A 24757-nucleotide genomic window follows, 5' to 3' on the forward strand; every position below is an offset into this window, starting at 1 on the left:
AGAGTTGTGCATCCCAGCTTTGCGAGGGCAAGGAAATCAAAGGCTTCTGTGCACATTTCGGTTTAAATTGAGCCCTAGTCATACATTGTTTTCTGATGCGGCAATGCCACCACAAAGTGAATTTTGCCCTGCTGGTTTTGCATAGTGAATACATTGCCTGAAGGCACCCTCCTGTGGAAAGAGCTGCTATTTACTATACTGGAACAGAATCTTCTGTGTGGTAAATATCAGTTCTCACCACGCAAAGCCTTCTATGTGGTCATATTCCTACACTTGTAAGTTGGAGACTTGTCTCCCCACAGCAATGTAAGATTGGCGTTGTCCGACAGGTAGGTTTCTGCTCAGGATTTACAAGCCCCTCAAGCTGAATGCTTCCTGTATACTTGGTCAGGGACGCCTGTGGCGCTGTGGTCTAAACCACTGATTCTCTTGGGCTTGCTGATTGGAAGGTTAGCGGTTCGAATCCACACGACAATGGTGAGCTCCCGTTGCTCTGTCCCAGCTCCTGCCAACCTAGCAGTTTGAAAGCACGCCTGTGCAAGTAGATAAATAGGTACTGCTGTCGCGGGAAGGTAAACGGTGTTTCTGTGTGCTCTGGCTTACGTCACGGTGTTCTGTTGCGCCAGAAGCGGTTTAGTCCTGCAGGTCACATGACCCAGAAAGCTGTCTGTGGACAAACGCCGGCTCCCTCGACCTGAGTGCGAAATGAACGCCGCACCCCATAGTCGCTTTTGACTGAACTTAACCTTCCAGGGGTCCTTTACCTTTTATACTTGATGTGCAGACTGATAGGCCTCAGAGCCACCCCAAATGCTGTGTGTCAGAGAAACCTGGTTTGTCACTGAGGGTAGACTCTACAAGGAGCTGCGACTCCTCTTTCTCAGCTCTCTAGCATGTCAATCCTTGGGGCTGCTTCCTAGCTCCCCATTTCTTTTCTCTTTCCTTTCTGGGGTCCTTCTGCCTGCCCGGCCCCCTCTCTCTAGGAGGAAGGCATTTCTTCAAATGGCAGTCAGAGACTGTTAAGAAAAACCTACCAGAAACCACAGTTCCCTGAGTTCCTTAGGAGAGCGAACGCCTCTTTTAAGTTTGCGTTGCACGGGTCCAGACTTGGGGCCAGGATAATTCAGCCAAGAGGCAGCCCTTCTAGCTATCAGACCTCTGTGACAATCCAGGGAAGTTGAGCAAACCACTGCCAGAGGCTTCCCCACCACCTCAAAAGTCCTTAGCGTGTTACACACTTAGCTGTGTGGTTTGCTGAACCAGCTTCTGGCTTTAACACACATCTTGGCAGCAAAAAGGATTCCTGCTCTTCAATAATAGATCAGGTCAGCCTCTCTTCTGATGCTTCTCGGTTAAGGTGCGTGGGGAGAGAACAGGCAGCAGAAGCTGAGTCGGTGTAAAAACCGAGGGACTGGTGGCCAAAGCAACAACCCAACAAGATAATTTGAACCCCAACCAAATCATGGTGTTTCTGGAAGCTCACACAGAATCGCTGAAATCATCTCAATGTTGCAGGATTTCACTACAGGAGTTGGAAGAGGCGTGAATTAGCTGGGGAAACAAGTGATTCTGAAGCAAGGATGAAGGCGATGGAGATTTCTGATTGGCTGTTCCAGCAGAGATCGCTATATAAATCAGTTAGTTTGTAAAAAAATGGGAGGGGGGGTATGGATTTTTTTTTTGGGGGGGTGTGTGCCACTAAGAGAGAAAAGATGAATCAAAACAAGAGGCTGAACTGTGCTGAAGGCTCTGGCTGTGCCGTTGCCCTGCTTTCGCGCTATGGCACTAATTTCTCCAGTCAGTCAACCGAGGAAGGAGCAGGGGCCTCGGACCATTTCCTATACAGCGTCGGGAGCAACCCTGGGTTCACTCCAGACCAACACTGCACCTTGCTTCCCTTGTACGAATCGCCCATGTGGATCAGATCAAAAGGTCCAGCCATGCCCAGCATTCTGCTTCCAGCAGTATTCACGGATATCCCGTGCTTGAACATGGAGGTTTTATTTAGACTTTAGGACTACCAGGCAGTGATTTGCAAATTCACAGAGAAGAGTTCTTGTTCTCTTTTTAAACTTTTGTGGTTAATTGGGGGGCATTCTTTTCCTTTCCTTTTAAAAACTCACCTAAGGGAGTGGCTGGATCAGGGTTTCTCAAACTTGGGTTTTTGAACCACAACTCCCACCATCCCTAGTTAGCCGGACCAGTGGTCAGGGATGGCGGGAACTGTAGTCCTCAAACAGCTGGAGACTCAAGTTTGGGAAACCCTGAGCTAGATCTTCGGGGAGGCGGGAAGGGAGATTTTGTCTGTTTTGGACCTGTTTCTCCCCAAGAGTCATTGGGTCCCAAGTCATAGGGAATCAGGACTTTTCCTGTGCAAATCACATTTATTTCAAATGACGGTTGTACGGGATCATTGTTTGACCTTAGTGGAACAGCGTGCACACACACACACAGATGGGGAGTGGTGATGGAAGGGAGGAATCATTTGTACTCTCTACCTCCAGCTTCAGCCTGGAGTGGGGAATGCTCTTGTGTTCGAATCCTGCTTTCTGGTTTCCCACAGGCATTGGGTTGGCCACTGTGAGAACAGATGCTGGACTAGGTGGGCTACTGGCCTGATCTAACAGGAATCTTATTATTCTCAGTATCTTGGGCAGGCCCCAGTTGTTGGAGGGCCTGGCACTACAAAACAGGGGGGGAACCTTCAGCACAGTCCCAGGCCTTGATGGACACATTTGGGGGAGGAAAAGGCTTCCTGCCCTGTGATTGTCTGGGTGGGAGCTGCATGGACGTGGCGTGGCCCACACTTACCGCCACGGAAATGCGGACACGCTTCGACTTGCGCTTTTCAGGCAGGCCCGAATTCTCATCCTTATTTTACCAAGGGGGAGAAAATAAGGAAGAGAGAGAGGAATTATGGGGGTGGGACGGCTAGCACATAATTCCCAGGGGAAGAGAAGAGCCTCTGCCCAGAAACAGACCCAAACGTGGCACATGGTGGGGTGGAGGGTGGGGAGGAAAGAGGCCTCACCTCAGCTGGCTCTGCTGTCGTGTTGTTAGCACAAAAAAGGCTCCTCAGAGCGATGCCTGGGGGGTCCACAGTCCCACCTGCCCAGAGAGAGAGAGAGAGAGTGTCAAACATCAGAGGGGCCTCACTGGAAAGGGACGCTGTAAGGCATGGGTCAGCAAACTAAGGCCTGGGGGCCAGATAAGGCCCGCCAGGGTCATAAATCCAGCCTGCGGAGCCTGCCACCCGCTCGGTCAGTCGCCGCGCCGGTTTTAGCTCCAGTTTAGCTCTGCAGAGAGGCGCTTTCTCGGGACTACATATCCCAGCATGCTCCGAGGTTGCTCAGACTTCCATGACGCTGGCCAAACCGAAGCCTTAGCAACCTCAGGCCTTCCCTCCATTGGCCAGTTTGACGTGAGCTGGCGGTCAGTGGCGACCCTTCCCGAGGCTCGCTTTTCCAATCGGGGCGAGGCACAGGGCAGGGCGCCTTGTTGAAGTCTAGCTCCAAGAAGGGAGGAGAAGTGAAGGGGCAGGAAGAAGCGGGAGTGGAGGAGGAAGAGGAGGAGGATTCCTCTGTGCTGCTCGGCACATTAGCAGCACGGTCATGGACACCCTGGAGTAGGGGCCCTTCCCAGAAGGGTGGCTGCTGCCCCTCCACGCAAACTGAGACCCAGCACCAGTGGGGTGCCCCCTCCCCAGCCGAAAGGAAGGCCTGTGCGCTCGTGTGCATGCGTGCGGTCCGTCCCACTGCAAGTTCTGAGGGACAGTGAACCGCCCCCTGCAGAAAAAGTTTGCTGACCCCTGCCATAGGGCGAAAGCGGGACAAAGGACTCACTGGAGACACTCTCGGATAAAGTGCTGGAGGCTCGCTTCAGTGCCGGCTTCAAGGGCTTACGGGACTCACTTCGCGGCGGGACAAACGAGGATTCTTCGGTGATGATCTGAGTGTTCAGGGAGAAAAAGGGACGGCATTTCAAAAGGGATCAAGACTTGGACCCTATCGCTTTGGCACCTCAAGACAACATGGGTTTCTTCTTCTGTTGACGCCACATTCCTTAGTTATGTCTGCTCTTTGCCTCTCCAAATCAACGTAGGCCCTCAACGATGAGCATATTTGCCAAAATGCTAACAACAACAACAACACCACTCTCCTGGGTCTTTGCCCACCTGAAAGCGCACGCCCGTGTCAGGTGTCTGGTGCTCCTCCTCGCCTTCTGGAACCTTCTCGGTGGCTCGGCGGTCGGCCTGGGCCTTCTCGCGCATGTAGTGGAGCCGGCGTGCGTAGCTCAGCTGCTCGCTCAGGAGGGTCACGATCTGCGTCCGCTCGATGGAGCCCAGAAGGATCATGGACTCTGCAGAGGCAAGGGAAACCAGGCTGAGCTTATTTCTGGGCCGAGAAGCCATTTTTTTGCTAACAGACCAGGCATGTGCTTTGATGGCAAGGTGGCAAGCTTCTAAAAATAATTCAGAGATAGGGGACAAGACCGGGGAGAGGCAGAAGGACATCAAGGACAGTTTGAGATGTTGCGGGTTGAAGAGGAAACCCGAATGCTTCCTGTTCCCAGGGCACCGCCAGCTTGTCTGAAGCACAACTTTGGTACCTTCTCCACCTGAGATACGGGCAACATGCCTCCACAAGGAGAAACGACAAGGCCAAATTTTGCACAGGACTGTGTTGGGGGAGGCACCTGAAATGTGACATTGGGTGCTTCCCATCTGCAACACCATCATCTCCAAAGGTGCTCATGCTAGCCAGGTGTCAGGGACTGGACTGAGGAGGAATGGTGGGAGCCGCCTGCCCACTACCTGCATCTTCCAGAGAAGAGGAGGACAGTATAGATTTAGAACAGTGGTTTGCAGAAGGGCATAGTTCAGAGGAAGCAGAGGGGGAAAGCTGGGAAATATTGGGGGAGCATCAGGAAGAAGCAGCGCTGGGGGAGAGACAGCTAACAGACTCAGTGTCTCTTGAAAACATTCCTAATCCCCCTTCTCCCATAACCAGGAGTGCCATGAGAGTAGCAGATCAGAAATCTCAGAGGCAGAAAGCACAGACACAGGGCTGATGTAGAATAGGAGTGACTGAGGGGGTGGGACTTTAGTTGGAGCAACACCATTATCTAAGAGAGACCGTATTCCTTTGTTTCTGTGAATATTGAATAAACTACTTGGTAAGAACTCTTCTTGTTTTTTCTGCTTCTTGGCATTCCACCGTGGGAGGGACAGGATTCCCTGAAGCCTTGACACCAGGTTCAAATGTTTGGGAAAGTGCCCCATGCAGGCAGCACTGAACATTGCCACTTCAGAATACAGGCATTTCATAGAACCATAGAATTGGAAGGGATCCCAGCGGACATCTAGCCCAACTCCCCACAATGCAGGAATCTTTCCCCCAATGTGAGGCTTGAACTCACACCTTGAAATCAAGTCTCATGCTCTACCGACAGGGCTAATTTGTGTGGGAGGGCGGAGGTGCTCCATGCTGAAGGGAAATCCTCAGACCCACACACAGAATAACACCCCTGTGCGTAGAAAGGTATGGGCCATCTGGGAGAATTTATGAGTGCCCTTCTCCTGAAAGGGGCTAGCTGTCCAAATGCAATGTTTTCTTGGTAACAGGAGCAAGTATTCAAACATGATCCTCGCTTTGCTATGCTGGTAGTTTCTGATGAACCACAATACCTCATAAATGCCTCTGAGACAGCAAGTACCATATTTTTCGCCCTATAAGATGCACTTTCCCCCCTCCAAAAATGAAGGGGAAATGTGTGTGCGTCCTATGGGGCGAATGCAGGCTTTCGCTGAAGCCTGGAGAGCGAGGGGGGTCGGTGCGCACCGACCCCCCTCGCTCTCCAGGCTTCAGGAAGCTATCCGCTAGCTGTGGGAGACCCAGCTCTCCCAGGGCTAGCGGAGACCTTGCCTGCACCCAGAAGCTTGGGGCGCGCTGAGCTCCACACGCCCCAAGCTTCGGGATTAGCGCAGCGGTCCGCTAGCCCTGGGAGAGCCACGCGGCTCTCCCACGGCTAGCGGAGACCTTGCCGGCACCCAGAAGCTTGGGGCGCGCTGAGCTCCGCACGCCCCAAGCTTCGGGATTAGCGCAGCGCACCTGGGGGGGGAAATAAATTTTCCCCCCTTTATTTCCCCCCCCCAAAAAACTAGGTGCATCCTATCGGCCGGTGCGTCCTATGGGGCGAAAAATACGGTATTTTGATGCAGAAGCTATGACTGGAAGTTTGCGTATGCGCTGCCTTGTTGCAAATGGATTCTGGGAGTGAACCACGAGGCGGCTGCAATGCACAGCTGGGGTCTTGCTTCTTGGTGTGGCAAGTCAGCACAACTTCTAGGTCTTTACATGGAGGACAGAAGACACCTGAATTCCCTGCCAGCTTATCTTGCTTATCAGGGCCTGGCTCCAATCAGTCAGCTTTGACTCCCTCCCCATCAAACTTTGCAAATTGCCATGACAACACAGCATTGTCCCTGTTGCTGCGGTAGCCCCGTAAATGATAGCTGTGGCTAGCAGGAAGATATCGATGTCGCAGCAGGGGAGCTGCGTGGCATGAAGCTGGGAGGAGAAGGGAGGAGAGGATCAAGCCCCAGGCAGGCAGGACGACAATGGCATCTCCCAGGGAGCAACAGGTGGCAGGCAGGAGGGATGAAAGGGGGGCAGAGAGAGGGTGCTGCTGCTGCTGCATAGTCACTTCGCCAAGATGGTTTTTGGAGGCAAGTCTGTAAAAAGGCCCCCAGAATGCACATATTGGAAGAGGAGGTTCTGCAATCCTAGTCAGGTTCAGAACTACTCGTGCAAATTAATACACCGGTCAAAAACTGCAACCATGAGGCCAAATAAATCAGGACAGAGAAAAGAAAGTCCCTCTTCACACAGCTCAGAGTTAAACTCACTCCCACAGGAGGCAGTGATGATCACCAAATTCCTGATGGTTATGCTCTGCCTCCGAGTTTGCCCAGTAGCAGATGATCAGCCAGTGCAGATCCCACAGACAAAGTGTTCTATGTTTGCAGTGGCTTTCTCTTGCAAACAGCCTAGGTGCTGGCTCTGCACAAGCTGCAGCCTCTGGACCAACCTCGAGGGTAGGCTCCATCATGGGAAGTAATAGTACCACTCTATTCTGCCTTGGTCACACCACACCTGGAATGCTGTGTCCAAGTTCTGGGCGCCACAATTTAAGAAGGATATTGACAAGCTGGAACAGGAAGGCAACCAAGATGATAAAAGGTCTGGAAACTAAGCCTTACAAGGAGTGCTTGAAGGAACTGGGTATGTTTAGCCTCGAAAAGAGGAGCCTGAGAGGAGATATGATAGCCATTTTCAAATATCTTAAGGTCTGTCACATGGAAGATGGAGCAAGCTTGTTTTCTCCTGCTCTGGAGGGTAGGACTCAAACCAACAACTCCCAAGTTACAAGAAAGGAGATTCCGACTAAACATCAGGAAGAACTTTCAGACAGTCAGAGCTCGAACGGACTCCCTGGGGAGGTGGTGGACTCTCCTTCCTTGGATGTTTTTAAGCAGAGGTTGGTTGGCCATCTGTCATGGATGCTTTAGCTGAGATTCCTGCACTGAAGGGGGTTGGACTAAATGACCTCTGGGGTCCCTTCCAGCTCTATAATTTTACGATTCTGTGATTCCACATAGCAGGATGAGTGGCCACAGACATTTCCAGAGTCCCTCCAAAGAGGTGTCTGCAGCTGAGGGTACCAAGAGCCCAGCAAGTAATGGAGGAAATGTGTATACGGAAGTCCTGTTTGCTCAAGGTGTACGATGGATGGAGGCAGTGCCTGAGGGTGCAAAAACCTACTGGAGCTTCATCCATGTGAAAACAAAAGCAAAACAAACAAACAAACAAACAAACAAACAAACTTGAGAGGATTTGAAAAGACGGCTGCGTTACTGACAGTGATTGGATTAGTAAACGTTTCTGGTCCAGTTATGTTTCCAGCCCTGAATGCTCTGATTTTGTTATCATTTTGGCCAAATTACAGTGGTACTTCGCAAGACAAATGCCTCGCAAGACGAAAAACGCGCAAGACGAAAGAGTTTTCCGTTTTTTGAGTCGTTCCGCAAGACGAATTTCCCTATGGGCTTGCTTCGCAAGACGAAATGTCTTGCGAGTTCTTGCGAGTTGGTTTCCTTTTTCTTAAAGCCGCTAAGCCGTTAATAGCCGCTAAGCCGTTAATAGCCGCTAAGCCACTAAGCCTCTAATAGCCGTGCTTCGCAAGACGAAAAAACCGCAAGACGAAGAGACTCGCGGAACGGATTAATTTCGTCTTGCGAGGCACCACTGTATTGTGGTAACTATTCCACCGACTCACTAAATCTGTTCAGTTTCGGTTTCAGTTTCTGTTAATTGGTTCTCGTGAGAAACTTGCAGATTCTAGCTTCACCAATTAACTCCAGCTGGTGGCAATTTACTCTTGGCAGAAAGCCCAGGTCTGCTTGACCTAGAAACTACTCGCTCTGATTGGTTAACGACCAGCACTCAACTCTGTTATCAAGGGATTGTTAGCTCAGTTTGATGTGAGGTGTGTTAGGAGTTAGAAGTGCTGTGTATGGTTATGAGAGAGAGAGATAGGATTTATTTTGCTTTTATTTGTATGCAGAAACTCTGCTGGTTTTATTTTTCCTTTTAATAAATCCTGTAAATAGTTATTCTGAGTCTAGCTGACTAGTCATTACTGCCGCAACTAGCTTCTTCGCTGTGCAGGAAAACTCTGCTACGTTTGGGCTAAAGCCAGTAGGGCTATGCCTGACACTTCAAAGTTCCATGAGGTTATGGGCATTGTGCTGCCAGCCTGAGTTGCGGTGGTGTCAGCATCAACGGCGTTGGTTCCAGTAGTTCCAGAAGTCGTTGTTCTCTGGCTGGTTCCTGACCGTGGTGAGCTGGTGACGCAGTGGACACAAGGACAACAGCTGCAGCGTGTGAGTGCTGGGTGCTGTGGTTCCTGTTTTCTCTCTCGGTGGTCGTGAGTAGCTGGTTCCGGGTTCCAGGGACATCGCTCTCAAGATGGCCTCACAACCAGTTCAGATGGCTTTTGAGCGTCTGAATGACTCCAATTACTTGCTGTGGTCGGAACGCATGCAGGCAGTGCTGCAGAGGGATCGTCTCTGGCAAGTGGTGAGTAAGTTTCCTACGAAGCCTGATGATGAAGACCTCGATAAAGACCAAAGAGCAAGGGCCACAATTGTCTTGGGGCTGGAAGATTCCCAGTTGCCGTATGTGAGGGGAATCAAGACAGCTAGAGGTGTGTGGCAAGCACTTAAAGAACTCCATGTGCGTGAGACAGCGGTTTCCAAGCTGTTCATTCGCAAGGCATTGTACAAGGCAATGTTACAGCCTGGGGTTACAATGCAGGAACACCTACACAGTTTTCAGTTAAAGTTTGCTGCGCTCCAGGAAAGAGACTGTGCGTTAGACCAGCAGGAGAAGGTGGCTATTATTTTGAGTTCTCTCCCGGAAAGCTGGGATAATTTAGTTTTGTCTCTAGAAGGCATGCAGGAGCATGATTTATCAGTCAGTTACGTTACTGGGCGTTTGATTGAAGAATGGCAGAAGAGGCAAGAAAGGTCGGTGGCTGCAGAGGCTTCTACTGGCGGACAGTTTGGAAGGAGTTCTCATGCTGTGCCAGAGGTGACGCAAAAGCAGCGTACTGGTGAGGAGTCAGCGTTTGCTGTTAGGCGTTGTTTCCGATGTGGGTCTTCAGCGCATCTAAAACGACAATGTCCGGAGTTGGTCAAGTCTCAGTTGCCGGTGCAGGAGCAGAGACAAGATCAGCATCATCAGCAGCAGCAGCGGAAAAAGAACTTCTTCAAACGAAAACTGTCGGCTCAGCTGGTGACCGGCGAGGTCAAGATTGCTGATGAGAAACAAGCGGTCTGGGTGGTCGATTCGGGAGCGTCTCGCCACATCGTGAATTCAGATGAATTGTTTGTTTCCAAGAACTCAGCACAGCGCAGCCAGGTGGCTCTAGCAGACGGAAGTACATCCGAAGTGATTTCGGGGGGTGCAGTTTTTGTTCCTTGTCTTCGTGAATGCCTGCAAAATGTACTTTGTGTGCCGTCATTAAGGAGCAATCTGATGTCTGTAGATTGTTTGCTAAAAGCTGGGTTTAAAGTGCATTTTGAAGGAGACAGTTGCATTATTAAGAAGGCTGGTGAGATTTTAGGCACTGCTAAGTCAGAGGGAGGCTTGTTTTGGCTTAAAGCAGGATCTCAAGTTGCAGTAGTAGTCAGTAAATCTCAGCCTGCAGTGAATAACAAAGCTATACATGACAACTGTGTGCACTTATTGCATAGGAAAATGGGGCATGCTTGCTGGAAAAGTGTACTAAAAATGTCTGAATTGGCTGATGGGGGTAATTTAAAGAGTTGTAACAAGTACCTTGATTGTAATGTCTGTAAAAAGGTTAAAACCCACAGAGTCTCTTACCCCAGAAGTGACAGAGTTAGTGAGTCACCGCTACAGCTGGTTCACATGGACGTAATTGGTCCATTTGCTGTAAGCAGGGGTGGATCGCGCTTTTCACTAACAATTGTGGATGACGCCACGCGTTATTCTTGGGTTTTTCCCATGAAAAATAAGGGTGACGTGTTCACTAAGTTTAAAGGCTGGGTGGCATCTGTGGAAAGATTTCTGTCCATTAAACTCAGAAGGATTCAGACGGACAGAGGCGGCGAGTTTATGTCAAATGCCTTTAGAGATTGGTTACAGAAGCGTGGCATTGGGCATAGAAAAACGAACGTTTTTTCCCCAGAGGAGAATGGCGTTGCAGAGCGAAAAAACAGATCTTTACAAGATATGATGTTTGCCATGCTTGATGATGCTGATTTGCCCATGTCTTATTGGGGGGAGAGCATGCTCACCGCGTGTTATCTCCAAAATAGGCTCTTTCATCAAACAATAGGTACAACCCCGTACTTTAAATTGTTTCAGAAAAAACCTAAAATTGACCATTTGCATGTGTTTGGATCAAAAGCCTGGGTATTAATTCCGAAACAAATGAGAAAGAAGGGAGATCCTAAGACCAAACAGTTAGTGTTTGTGGGTTACCAGGAGCTGGGAAAAGGTTTCCGCTTTGCTGAAGGGACAAATGGCATTGTGATCTCCAGGAATGCCAGTTTTTGTGAACATAGTGGCTGGGAGAGACTACATGCCAATACTGAGGTTTGGTTTGAACCTTCCCAGGAGCTTCATGACTCTGAAAGTAGACACAGAGAATCAGAGTCTGAGGGGGAGGAAAGTTCAGATAAGAGCTCTCAAGAAAGTGGAGTTAGCCAGAGACCAGTTGCTAAGCAACAAAAGAGAGGTCGTAGTTCTGAGGAGGAAAGTGGGTCAGAAGAAAAATTTTCTCCCAGAAGATCTAAAAGACAAAATAAAGGAGTGCCTCCGGTGCGTTTTTCTCCTGATACTGCAAATGTGTTTAGTGTAAGTGCAGAACCCAAGAGTTTTCAGGAGGTGTTAAAGTTACCAAAAGAGGAGGCAGAGCGCTGGAAACAGGCAATGGAGGAAGAGATGTCCTCTCTGAATGAGCATAAGGTCTTTACACCAGTAGCAGCGCCTGAGGGGGCAAAGATTGTAGGCTGCAGGTGGGTGTACAAAAGACTCAGGCCCGGTTAGGACATATCTAGGGTTGGAAGTGTGCTGGGCCCAAGATGGCAGCTGCCTAATTAGTCAGCAGAACAAAGTTAAACAACTACTGACTACATACAGGATGCAGGATTGCAAAGGGGCAGCGGTGCCTATGGATCCAGGTTTCATAAAAACACTTCACATAGATGAGAGTCCTGAATTTGAACATCCTGATGTATATCACTCTGTAATTGGAAGTTTATTGTATATAGCACAGTGGTCCAGACCTGATATTAGCTATGCAGTAGGCATATTAAGTAGATTGGTCTCAAAACCCACACTAAATGCCTGGAAAGGGGTAAAACAAGTTCTGAGATATCTCAAACAGACAATTGGCTATATGTTACAATTAAATTCTTCAGAGGATGAAATGTTGAGTTGCTACTGTGATAGTGACTGGGGAAATTTGCCAGATAGAAAATCTGTCACAGGACTAGTTATAACGGTCGGTGGAGCTTTAATCAGCTGGCGGTCACGCAAGCAAGACGTTGTAAGTGTGTCATCAACGGAATCAGAGTACGCCGCATTGAGTGAATTGTGCAACGAGGTGATTTATTTCAAGCATTTGTTAGCAGATTTAAATGTAAATTGTGGAGAACCAGTACAAGTTTACATTGATAATCAAGCTTGTATAACCTTAAGTAAAACAGAGGGTTTCAAATCGCGTTCCAAACATATCTCTGTAAAATACCAAAATGTGCGTTGCTGTGTACAAGACAATGTAATCACCTGTACTTATGTGTCAAGTGAAGAAAATGTAGCAGATGTGTTAACTAAACCATTGGCAAAGGTAAAGAACAAGCGAATGTGCAAGGGTTTAGGTTTGCTGGAAAAATAATCTCCTACATAGGTGTATTTGGTGTTAATTGTTCAGCAGAATCTGTGAGGGGGTGTTCAGTTTCGGTTTCAGTTTCTGTTAATTGGTTCTCGTGAGAAACTTGCAGATTCTAGCTTCACCAATTAACTCCAGCTGGTGGCAATTTACTCTTGGCAGAAAGCCCAGGTCTGCTTGACCTAGAAACTACTCGCTCTGATTGGTTAACGACCAGCACTCAACTCTGTTATCAAGGGATTGTTAGCTCAGTTTGATGTGAGGTGTGTTAGGAGTTAGAAGTGCTGTGTATGGTTATGAGAGAGAGAGATAGGATTTATTTTGCTTTTATTTGTATGCAGAAACTCTGCTGGTTTTATTTTTCCTTTTAATAAATCCTGTAAATAGTTATTCTGAGTCTAGCTGACTAGTCATTACTGCCGCAACTAGCTTCTTCGCTGTGCAGGAAAACTCTGCTACGTTTGGGCTAAAGCCAGTAGGGCTATGCCTGACACTTCAAAGTTCCATGAAAATCGATACGTGTAGGAAAATAGCCTATTACATCAGCTGCCTTGGAAGAGGCGTCAGGAGAAGTTGGAGGATCTAAATTTGTCACCATGAAAGAGGCCTTCAATTAAATAATCGATGAAAACACTCAATTGTAGATGTGCAACGCTTATTATTTGCCTGCATTATGTGAGCATTGCAGAGGCAGAAACAAGAGCGAGGAACTCAACAAAGCTAATAAAAAAAGGGAGGCTTGGCTGTACTTGTCTGGCTTCTGCAGCAGAGGTGGAGACTTGGAGACTCACTCTGTGCCCTCCCCTGCCCATCGTTCAGCAGAATTTCTGTTCCAATTGGACGTGAAATTGGCAGGTTCCAGAATGAGAAGAATGGCATCTATTTAATGCAATGGTGGGAAATCTCCCAACAATTACTCAATCAGGCCTGTTGGGTCTCCACATTTGGCCTGCGAGTCACTATGTCAGGTAGCTGACAGGTGGGCAAACCTGCCTGCTGAGAGTGGGGGAAAGAAGGATCTCACCCACTACATACAACCCCTCCCAGCAGCTATGTATTTATGCATCTGAGGATAACACTTCCTGTACCCGATGAAGTGGGCTGTACTCTAGGAAAGAATACCAGAATCACAGAATTTTAGAGTTGGAAGGGACCCAAGGGGTCATCTAGTCCAACCCCCTGCAATGCAGGAATCTTAGCTGAAGCATCCATGACAGATGGCCACACAACCTCTGCTTAAAAACCTCCAAGGAAGGAGGGTCGATCACCTCACGAGGAAGTCTGTTCCACTATTAAACACCTCTTACTGTCAGAAATCCATTGGTTCAGGTCCTACCCTCTGGAGCAGCAGAAATAATAATAATAATAATAATAATAATGATGATGATGATGATGATGATGATGATGTTATTTATACCCCACCCATCTGGCTGGCTTTCCATCTTGTTTCCCCAGCCACTCGAGGCAGCTCACAGCACATAAAAAAATGTAAAACATTAGACATTAAAAATTTCCTGAAACAAGCTTGCTCCACTCTTCATGTAATAACTCCTCAGATAGTTGAATATGGCTATCATGTCACCTCAGTCTCCTCTTTTCCAGGATAAATATACCCAAGTACAGTGGTACCTTGGGTTACAAACACTTCAGGTTACAGACTCCGCTAACCCAGAAGTAATACCTTGGGTTAACAACTTCACCCAAGGATGAGAACAGAAATCGGGCTCCGGCGGCATGGCGGCAGCAGGAGGTCCCATTAGCTAAAGTGGTACAGTGGTGCCTCGCAAGACGAAATTAATTCGTTCCGCAAGTCTCTTCGTCTTGCGAGTTTTTCGTCTTGCGATGCACGGTTTCCCATAGGAATGCATTGAAAATCAATTAATGCGTTCCTAGGGAAACCGCCTTCAGACCAGGTCCGTGGACAGTCTGTCCCCGGACCTCTTCTGAAGGCTGGGGGGGGGGGGGACAAGGGCTTTTCTTCCCACCCCCAGCATTTTAAAAAACCCCGGGACAGCAGAGGACTTCTCCGCTGTCCGGGCGATCTTAAAATGCTGGCGGGCGGCATTTTAAAATCGCCCCGGGACAGCGGAGGACTTCTCCGCTGTCCGGGGCGATTTAAAAGCCCCTGGGAAGGCAGGCAGGGGGACAAAGACTTTCGCCCCCCGCCCGCCTTCAGAAGGTGTTCCCGCCCCCCCCGCCCCGCTTCAGAGCAGCGTTCCAAAGCGGGGCGGCTGGGGCAGGTGTTCCCGCCCCCCTGCCCCGCTTTGGAGCAGCGTTCCAAAGCGGGGCGGCTGGGGCAGGTGTTCCCGCCCCCCCGCCCCGCTTTGGAGCAGCGTTCCGAAGCCGGGCGGTGGGGGCAGGTGTTCCCTCCCCCCTGCCCCACTTCGGAGCAGCGTTCCGAAGCCGGGCGGTGGGGGCAGGTGTTCCCTCCCCCCCCCCGCCCCGCTTCGGAGCAGCGTTCCGAAGCGGGGCGGCTGGGGCAGGTGTTCCCCCCCCCGCCCCGCTTCGGAGCAGCGTTCCGAAGCCAGGCGGTGGGGGCAGGTGTTCCCTCCCCCCCGCCCCGCTTCGGAGCAGCGTTCCGAAGCCGGGCGGTGGGGGCAGGTGGGGAGAAGCGATCTCCCCGCAGCCCCTTGCTTCAAAAGAGGTCCGGGGGCAGCGTCCCCGGACCTCTTTTGAAGCAAGGGGCGGTGGGGAGAAGCGATCTCCCCGCAGCCCCTTGCTTCAAAAGAGGTCCGGGGGCTGCGGGGAGAAGATCGCTTCTCCCCGCCGCCCCTTGCTTCAAAAGAGAAGACCCGCTGTCCCCGGGGCAAGCTTCGTTTTGCGAAGCAAGCCCATAGGGAAATTCGTCTTGCGAGGCAACTCGAAAACGAAAAAACCTTTCGTTTTGCGAGTTTTTCGTCTCGCGAGGCGTTCGTCTTGCGGGGTACCACTGTACCTCAGGTTAAGAACAGTTTCAGGTTCAGAACGGACCTCTGGAATAAATTAAGTTCATAACCAGAGGTACCACTGTATCTATTTGTTAGTATTTAAGGTGCCAGAAGACTATATTTTTTGCTGCAAAAGACCAACACAGAGGCTACTCCTCTGGAAAGACATATTCATGAGGATCTGCCTTGCCTCTCTCTTACCAGCTGATTCCACCAAAGCCAAGCTCTTCATTTTGGTTCCATGCAGCACATCCTGAAGATCGCGGTAGCGGCAGTTCAGGGTTATGTAGCGCACGTCGCGCACCATGATGTCCTCCACGCGCACATTGTACTTCCTGCAATACACAAGAGGCGCTGAAGGAAGCCTGACCCATCTCTGCACTTCTCTCTGCCACCGAATCTCCCAGCTCACTAAGCCCTGTTGCCTCTTTCACTCCCAACACCTCCTCCTCCCAGGCTTCTCCCTCTGACCGCTCACCGTCAACCCACCACCACTTCCCAGGCTCTGAGCCTTCTTCCTCTGAGGGTTCCCCAGCTGGTTCCTCCCACAATTCCTCTGTGTCCCTGACAGCCACCAGGCCAACACACAGAGGCACACTTACTCCTGATGTCCCCAACCCAGCTCTGGCAAGTAGGGCAACTTCTTGATGCGGATGATGCTGTCGTAAAGAGAGGGCTGTAAGCTCTGGGCCACGGCGTTGGCCAGGATCACTGCGATCATGACCGGCAGGATGTGGGAGATCTGGCCTGTCAGCTCAAAGACGATGACCGCCGTGGACACGGTGTGAGTGACGGCTCCAGACAGCGCAGCTGCACCTGGTGGGGGTTAAGCACGGGAGTGAGCTGTGTGAAGGGCACCGTCTGCTCAGGTGCCTCGGAAACTGTCAGGGACTGGGCAGAGGAGGAGGAGAAATGGTGGAGGCCACCTCCTCTCATCCTGACCCTTCTAGGGAGGAGGAAGAGGAAGAAGGAATAGATTTACAACAGGGGTTTCCGGGAGGTCCCAACTCAGAGGCAGAGGAGGGGGAAAGTTGGGAAATAATGGGAAAGGAGGAGGCAGAACCGGAGCGGAAGCTGGCTGACACAGTGTCTTTAGATAGCATTTCAGACCCCCCCCCATCTCCCAGAACCTGGCGAGCCTTAAAAGTAGGAGAGCAAAGAGCTCAAAGACAGAGGGCACGTAGCAGCACCCGTAGAGGAGACGAATGAGGAAGTGGGAGAGACGGGGGTGGAGATTCACTCGGGACGACACTACCCAAGAGGCTGGGTTCTATAGCCTCTCTCTGTAACATTGAAATAAAAAAGGACGGTAAGAAACTTTCCCTTGTCTTTAAACTTTCCTGGGCAACCAGCCGGGAGCCGCTGACAGCATCCTGACAGAAACGCAGGGAGGTCTTAGAGCCAGCAGGGGAGAGAGGCAAGCAAGGGCCTGAGAAAGCTCCCAGCCACCCCAAAAGACCAGGCAGGGGTCGGCTGCAGCATGCCAAGCCCAGCCCAGCTCTCACGATGGCTCTTGGGAGCCTAGAGGCACCCCCAGTGGAAATGCCACACCTCAAGGCCTCGTGCATTCTGGGAGGGAAAGGGAGGAAATACTTTTTGGTGACCCATGCCCCCCTCTCTTCTGGGGCCACATGTCAGTGGTGGGTGGGGCCAAGGGCAAAAGTGGGCAGGGCAACCCATGCAAATTTTGCCTTTGCACAGCAAGCTACTTTACACACACACACACCCCTCCTCTCTGTTCTTAATCCAGGCAACCAATATGAATTATTAGAGCGTCAGCTGGGAGGGGAGACACTCTAGGAAAGAGTGAAGCAGGGCTGATGGAGGGCATGGCTTGCAGAGAGACTTGAGCGACTGAGGGCCCTGGAGACCCACATCTGGCCCCTGCGTCTGAGCTTCCACACACTCTGCTCAAAGGCCCCACTCCCAACCTCTGGACTCCTGCAGTTCATAGAAAGGTCCATGGTAACAGAGGGAGAGGCAGAGGCGTGGGCTGCATTCACATTATACACACATTATACCAGGCATAGGCAAACTCGGCCCTCCAGATGTTTTGGGACTACAACTCCCATCATCCTTAGCTAACAGGACCAGTGGTCAAGGATGATGGGCGTTGTAGTCCCAAAACATCTGGAGGGCCGAGTTTGCCTATGTCTGCTTTATACTATGATGACACCGCCTTAAACAGCCATGACTTCTCCCAAAGGATTCTGGGAGTGGTAGTTCTGCTAAGGGTGCCATCTTCCCCCTCACAGAGCTACCATTCCCAGTCGTTCCTTCTTCACCAGGAAGCGCCCAGGCCCTAACCACTATGCCACCCTGTTCTTGGAAGAGGTGGTGGTGGAGGAAGGGGCCCGTGTCTGAAAATCCACAGTTTGAATGAGACACTCAGAGGGGATCCAGAAGCAATGTTTCAGCTCCTATCACTCTCAAAGGCTCCTGGGCCAAAGAGGTCATGGAGTGTCAAAATTCACCTTGGATAAGGCTATCAGTAGCTCTCAGCTGTGACTGGCATAATTATTATTTATTTATATCCCGCCCTCCCCAGCTGAAGCCGGGCTCAGAGCAGCTAACAACAGTAAAAATAACACAGTTTACATAAAATCACAATCAGTTAATTGAAATACATTCTAAAATCAATTCAATTCTAAAATCAATTCAGAGTCAAATTAATGGCAACCATTGGGCTAGAGTTCTATGAGGATTACAGAAGGAGACACGCACTCTCTCCAAGATCAGAAGCAGTGCAGCTCTGAATACCACTTGCTAGGGAACGAAAAACAGCCCGAGAGGGTTATTCCTCTCAAGCCCTCCTTGTGGGCTGCCCACAAGGTTGGTCAACATGGGAAAAGAAGGTGGACTTTGGTCTGATCCATCTGGGCTCCTGTCACCGCGCCCTGACCCTCTTTCGATGAGGGAGTGCCCACCCCCAGCTGAACATCCCAGTTTTTGGAAATGGTACAAGAGAAGCTGCCTCTTACCCACCACTGCGTAGCCGCCGGGAACAATGCGGTAGATGTTGCTGTCGGTGTGGATGCCGTCCGGGAACCATGCTGCCATGCTCTCGCCCACCAGCCGCCCAAAGGCCGCACCTGCCCAGAGAGACAGGGGCAGAGTCCAAAGGTGGATTTGGGTAGGTATGGTTGGAAGAAGAGCAGAGGAACACTCTGAACCCACCCGGACTCTGCAATCATCATCGGAGGCCTATCTTTGCGTGCCTCCTCCGTGTCAGGTCCAGAGAGTGGCAGCACAGGAAAGGGCCTTCTCCCCACAAAAAACACACCCCCAGAGTCCTTTTTGTTGGGGGTAATTCAGACTGAAATTCCCAGGTGTCAGAAAAGGTTACTTATGTATGCAACAACTGCGGCCCGTGTTTCGTTAGCTCCCAAATGGAAAATGAGCAAGGTCCCAACTAAAGAAGATTGGCAGGTTAAGTTGACAGAACACGCACAACTTGCAGACTTAACACAGAATAAGAGAACAAGAATGACATACGTTTAAAGAAGATTGGAAAATGTTTATTGAATATACGGGAAATAATTGTGTGCAAGCTGAAAACGCTGGCAGCATTAAGATAAATTCAACAGCGTAAATAATTTCTGATGGGTGTAATAATGGAAAACTGATTCATATAGTTTTTGTGAAATATGCAGGGATATACAATATGCAAAATGAACCATGGAAAGAGAAGAGGGGAAGTCAGTGATATCTTAAGTAAGTAAAATGTTTATCTGAAATTGTAAAACAGAAAATTTAATAAAAACCATATTGAAAAAAAGAAAAAGAAAGAAAGGGCCTTTTCTGCAGTGGCTCCCCATTTGGGGAACAGTCTCCCCAAGGAGGTTTGGCTGGCGCCTTAATTGCACATCTTACTTTGCAGCTTCTATTGCATCCGCTAGCTCTCGCCCGGCACAACTTTTTAGAATAATTAGGTCAATAACGTCCTTAGGAGGACAACCAAATTTAAGCACAAATTCGACCCACAGCTGTGAGGCATTCGCGAGCTTTTTTGCGGAGAAAGTCCTGTTGCTCCGCCGTGACCTCCCTGCCAATTTAGATACAGTGACTGAACTGGAGGCCCCTCGAATGACTTCAGGTCCAGTGTTGGACCATTTCGATCGGATACTCCCTACTGATGTGGATAGATTCCTCCAAGTTGGTAGGCCCACCACCTGCCTCCTTGATCCGTGCCCGTCTTGGCTGATTAGGGAGTGTCCAGATGTTGCGCGGACCCCCCTGGTTGAAATTATCAATTTGTCCCTTGACACGGGGACATTCCCAGGGGAACTGAAGGAAGCAGTGGTGCGTCCACTCTTAAAGAAAGCTTCATTAGATCCCTTAGACCTATCCAATTACCGCCCAGTTTCAAATCTTCCATACCTGGGTAAGGTAATTGAGAGAGCGGTTGCTGAACAGCTTGGTAGGTTTCTGGAGGAAACATCGGCATTAGATCCATTTCAGTCCGGTTTCCGTCCTGGTTTTGGGACGGAGACGGCTCTGGTTGCCCTAACAGATGATATCCGTAGACAACTGGATCGAGGCGGGTCAGGACTGCTGATCCTTTTAGATTTGTCAGCAGCCTTTGACATGGTCGATCATGATCTTCTGGACCATCGCCTTGCAGACGTGGGGATACAGGGCATAGCCCGTAACTGGTTGTGCTCTTTTATCTCTGGTCGGGGACAGAGGGTGGCACTAGGGAGGGAAATGTCGTCACGCCACTCCTTGGTGTGTGGAGTGCCGCAGGGCGCAATTCTCTCCCCAATGCTTTTTAACATCTTTATGCGCCCCCTTGCCCAGATTATCCGGAGCTTTGGGCTGGGCTGTCATCAATATGCTGATGACACTCAGCTCTATCTACTGATGGATGGCCACACCAACTCGGCCCCTTACACACTGACCAGATGCTTGGAAGCTGTGGCTGGATGGTTTCGTGGGAGCCGATTGAAACTAAATCCTTCGAAGACAGAGGTTCTATGGCTAGGTCGGGATAGCATGGGGATGAGGGACCAACTCCCTTCTCTTGCGGGGGCCCAATTAGTGCCATTGCCTTCCGTTAAGAGTTTGGGTGTAATCCTTGACGCCTCCCTTTCCATGGAGGCGCAAGTCACAGCAACAGCCAAGGCGACATTTTTCCACCTTCGCCGCATCAAGCAGTTGGTCCCTTACCTTTCCCGCCCCGACCTGGCCACAGTGATCCATGCGACAGTCATCTCCAGGCTTGACTACTGTAACTCGCTCTACGCGGGGCTGCCCTTGAAGCTGTCCCAGAAACTCCAGCGGATACAGAATGCTGCAGCGAGGCTCCTCACAGCGTCTCTGCCATGGGAGCATATTCATCCAGTGCTTTTCAAGCTGCACTGGCTCCCGGTGGAGTACAGGGTCAGATTTAAGGTGCTGCTTTTGACCTTTAAAGCCCTTCACGGCCTAGGACCCTCGTACCTACGGGACCGCCTCGCCTGGTATGCCCCACGGAGAGCCTCAAGGTCCATAAATAACAACACCCTAGTGGTCCCAGGCCCTAAGGAAGTTAGATTGGCTTCAACCAGAGCCAGGGCCTTTTCAGCACTGGCCCCAACTTGGTGGAACGCTCTGTCTCATGAGACCAGGGCCCTGCAGGATCTGATCTCTTTCCGCAGGGCCTGTAAGACAGAGTTGTTCCGCCTGGCCTTTGGATTGGAGCCAATTTGATTCCCTCCGCCCCCTTTTTCTTTTTTCTTTTCCTTCTCCTGCAATGAGGCTCCATTTTAATATTTTAATGTTCCATTATTTTAATGTTGTATTTTATTTTTGTTTTTAAGTTGTAATCACTCATCTTGTTTTTATTATTGCTTGTAAGCCGCTCTGAGCCCGGCCTTGGCTGGGGAGGGCGGGGTATAAATAAAAAATTATTATTATTATTATTATTAAGTGCCAGGCAAAAATATTCCTCTTTAACCAGGCCTTTGGCTGATTAATCTTCTACGCTACGGCCTTTTAAATGTGTTTGTGCGGGGGGCGGGTATTGTGACGTGGCTTCTGGTTAAACTATTTATTTGCACTTTTATCTTGTGAACTGCCCTGAGATCTTTTGGCGGAAGGCGGTATATAAATATAATATGTATAGAAAACAATAAAAAATGTGCAAAAATCCAGGCACCAAGAGGCCACAGGCAACTTGAGTTCTTGCAGAAGTTAGGATGCCCATGTCCCTGCCAGCAAATCTTCCTGGCTCTTTAAGTTTGGCCCCCAATTTTTTTTTAAAGTAAAATAAAACCCCATATGTGGTTTGTTTGTTTTTTTAACCCACAGAGGAGATGGCAACAGGGGGATATAGGGCTTGGGACCAGGACAAACAAGAGCAGAAACGGCTATTCAGCATGCACAAAGGAATTATGGGTAATCTTGTCACCCCAAATAGCTTTAGTCAAAAGTGGTCACTAGGGTGGGTGAGTATTTGTCAATTTTGGTTACTCTCAGTCTATCAGTTTTCCAAACTTAGGAAACTCAGTTTGCCTATTTTTTTGTTTAAACAAAGTTCATATGAAAATTTGCATGCATTGTCTATATGTAATTTTGTGCCATTTATCCCAGAATATGGAATTTTGTGTGCAAAACATGAATCATTTTCACTGCTATATGCATCTTTCACACGCAAACACTGGTTGCAGAACTGCAGCTTCCGAAGGAAGGCTGCGTTTCAGTTTGCTTATTGGTCTGGCAAGTGTGAATTAGGCCGGATCACTTTTAAAATGCAAACGGCACGAATTTCTGTCCCGTTCCCATTGGCCACCAAAGGAGGCTGCTTGATCCTCTCTGGGCAGAGTTAAGGGTCATTGCACAGAAGCACAGAGAAAGTTCTAGGGTCTCCTACTCACCAATGACAAAGACAGGCATGAAGGCTCCACAGGGCACTGGGATGGTAGTGGCCAAGGCTGACATCCAGAACTGGGGAGAGGACAAAGAGACAGGAGCCCGTTATCAGGAGGGGAGAACCAGGAATGCCCTATCGGCAGAAGCCAAGTGTCCTCTTTGTGCTGAAGCGCTGTGGAAGGGGGAGAGAAGAAAGGAGAAGGGCCCAAACCCCAGGACAGAAAAAGAGACTGAAGATTACAATTCCCACAGCAGACAGGAAAACCTCTGCAATTTTCCAGCGGTCCCTATTGGGGGAAGTTTGGGAACCAGCAAACGAGACCCGAGTGCCTGGGGACTAATCTGCAGCAGCGTGGTTGAAGGAACCAGCTGCAGTCTGAAATGGAGACGTCCTCAGAATTCCCTACTGGTAGGTTTTATCTGGAAAGGGAGAAGAGGCTGTTTTGACTCCAGCACTTAAGCAATCAGCTAGTACAGGGGGGAGGGAGAGAGGAAGGAGAAGAGAGGGTGGGCAGGAAACGGAAGATAGGCTTGCATTTTCTAGACCCTTCAGCAACGTCTTGTGTACCACAGCCCTGAAGACCCAGGGGCAAGTGTTTGGTGACTCAGCCCAGCTGAGTCCTGGGAAGGTAACCAGCAAAGCTCTTGTTCACGGATTTTACAGACAGCGTGGACCCTGCAGCTGGCAACTGCTTCAGTGGCACAATGGGTCAAGCGCACCTTGCGGTTGAGCGGAAGGTTGGCGGTTCGATCCCAGCCAGGGATGGCTGTAGGGGCAGGATTCCTGCATTGATGGGGGGTTGGACTGGATAGCCCTTGGGGGTCCCTTTCCACTCTACAATCACATGATTCGACCGGAAGAAAGGGGTGACGGGGAAGGGTGACGCACCTTCATGAGGATGAAGACCACCAGGGTGACAAAGACGTTGGAGCGTGGGTGCTTCCAGGCCTCGGAGGGGCCCACGTACTCAAACTCTTCAGCCAGGCCCTGCTTGGCCCACGTGCGGTTATCGAACAGGGTCACGAGCGTCTCCTTCTGGGTGAGCTGAGAGGCGAAGAAGGGGAAGAAATCAGGGGGCGAGAAGGGAGCCATGCCTGCCCGCAAGCGTAAGCTCTGGCTGTGAACTGAACAGGCTAACACCGCAGTCTTCCTTAGGGAGAGTGGTAATGTTGTAGCAGTTGTGTGAAACGAAGTGACACCGGGCGAACGGCGGCATGTACCATACTTCTCCGTGTACAGTGGTACCTCTAGTTGTGAACAGGATGCGTTCCGGAGCTCCGGTCAAATCCTGAGGTTTCCGCAACCAGAGGTGTCTGTTCTGTGCATGCGCGCAGCACGATACGAGTGCTTTTGCGCATGCGCGAGTGGCCAAACCCAGAAAAAAGACTTCCGGGTTTGCTGCTTTCACAACCCAAAGTTTACATTACCCAAGGGTAACATAAGCTGAGGTTCTACCGTATAAGACTATATTTTAAAATCAAAAAATCATGTTCAAAATTAGGTGCCGTCTTATACATCATGGGGCCGTGGGAGTGGTTGCTGCCACAAGTTGGAGATTGTTATTGGTGGCTGCGGCAAGGGCTGTTGTTGATTCGCTGTTCACTGCGGCAATTGGGTGGGCTATTTGCTGCTTTATTTGGCGATGGGACAGAGGATAGGTTGCTTTGTCGGTCTGGCAGGTGAGCTCAATAACTCTGCCCCCCCTCAGCTTAACAACTTCAGGGAATCTCCCCCCCATTTTCTTAATTTTGAGTCCCCCAAAATAGGGGGCGTGTTATACACGGGGGCATGTTATACACGGAAAAGTACGGTATGTTGCATGGCTTGAAATCTTACCTTATACAGTGGTACTTTGGCATGTGAATGGGAACCATTGCGGAGCACCGTTCGCATCCTGAACAGAACGTAAGACGCGACGGTGCATCTTCGTGTGCGCAGATTGCGTTTCGCCGCTTCTGCGCGTGCATGCAATGTCTTTTGAGCGTCTGTGTATGCGCGAGAGGCGAAACCCGGAAGTAACGCACTCCGTTACTTACGGGTTGCCACGGAGCGCAACCCGAAAGCGCTCAACCTGAAGCACATTCAACCCGAGGTATGACTGTACTGCCCGGTAGTTCTCCCTGGTTTTATTTATGTTACGTTATGGATACGATTTATGTATTTTGCCCCCCACATCATTTGATCCGGAGGTTTATTCCCCCCCCCCGCCCCCCGGTACTTATTAAACTATCTTACAGATAGTTAAGTAACCTATAAGTGGATCATAGCAATAAATAAACAGGGTACCGTCAGCCCAGAATTGCAAGTTACTCTTCTTAGATGAGCCGAGGGAGGGGGAGAGACCGTCATTATTTTTTTTTTATGACCATATTTTTTATTATTGATGCTACATGAAGTGTTCTTAATGTTGTGCACTACCCTGGGATCTCTTGATAAAGGGTGGTATATACAATTAACAAATACTACTACTACTACTAATAATAATAATAACTGT

General features: G+C 49.9%; 1 protein-coding gene across 2 annotated transcripts in view; it reads right to left on the bottom strand.

Moving 5' to 3' along the window:
- Positions 1–24757, bottom strand: part of CLCN2 (chloride voltage-gated channel 2) — an 86832-nt gene that overhangs the window by 6771 nt on the left and 55304 nt on the right. Inside the window, exons 12-20 of one of the 2 annotated variants that reach the window (XM_081190059.1) lie at positions 23152–23307; positions 22268–22337; positions 18392–18502; positions 16013–16226; positions 15612–15745; positions 4175–4359; positions 3843–3948; positions 3032–3108; positions 2812–2871 (exon numbers count right to left, since the gene is read on the bottom strand). In XM_081190059.1, the coding sequence (XP_081046185.1) occupies positions 2812–2871; positions 3032–3108; positions 3843–3948; positions 4175–4359; positions 15612–15745; positions 16013–16226; positions 18392–18502; positions 22268–22337; positions 23152–23307 (1113 nt within the window). The remainder of the gene's footprint in view (positions 1–2811; positions 2872–3031; positions 3109–3842; positions 3949–4174; positions 4360–15611; positions 15746–16012; positions 16227–18391; positions 18503–22267; positions 22338–23151; positions 23308–24757) is intronic. The other variant, XM_081190060.1, reaches the window with a different exon arrangement.

The sequence above is a fragment of the Podarcis bocagei genome, assembly GCF_964188305.1.
Source record: "Podarcis bocagei genome assembly, chromosome: 4".
In the NCBI taxonomy this organism is placed as follows: domain Eukaryota; kingdom Metazoa; phylum Chordata; class Lepidosauria; order Squamata; family Lacertidae; genus Podarcis; species Podarcis bocagei.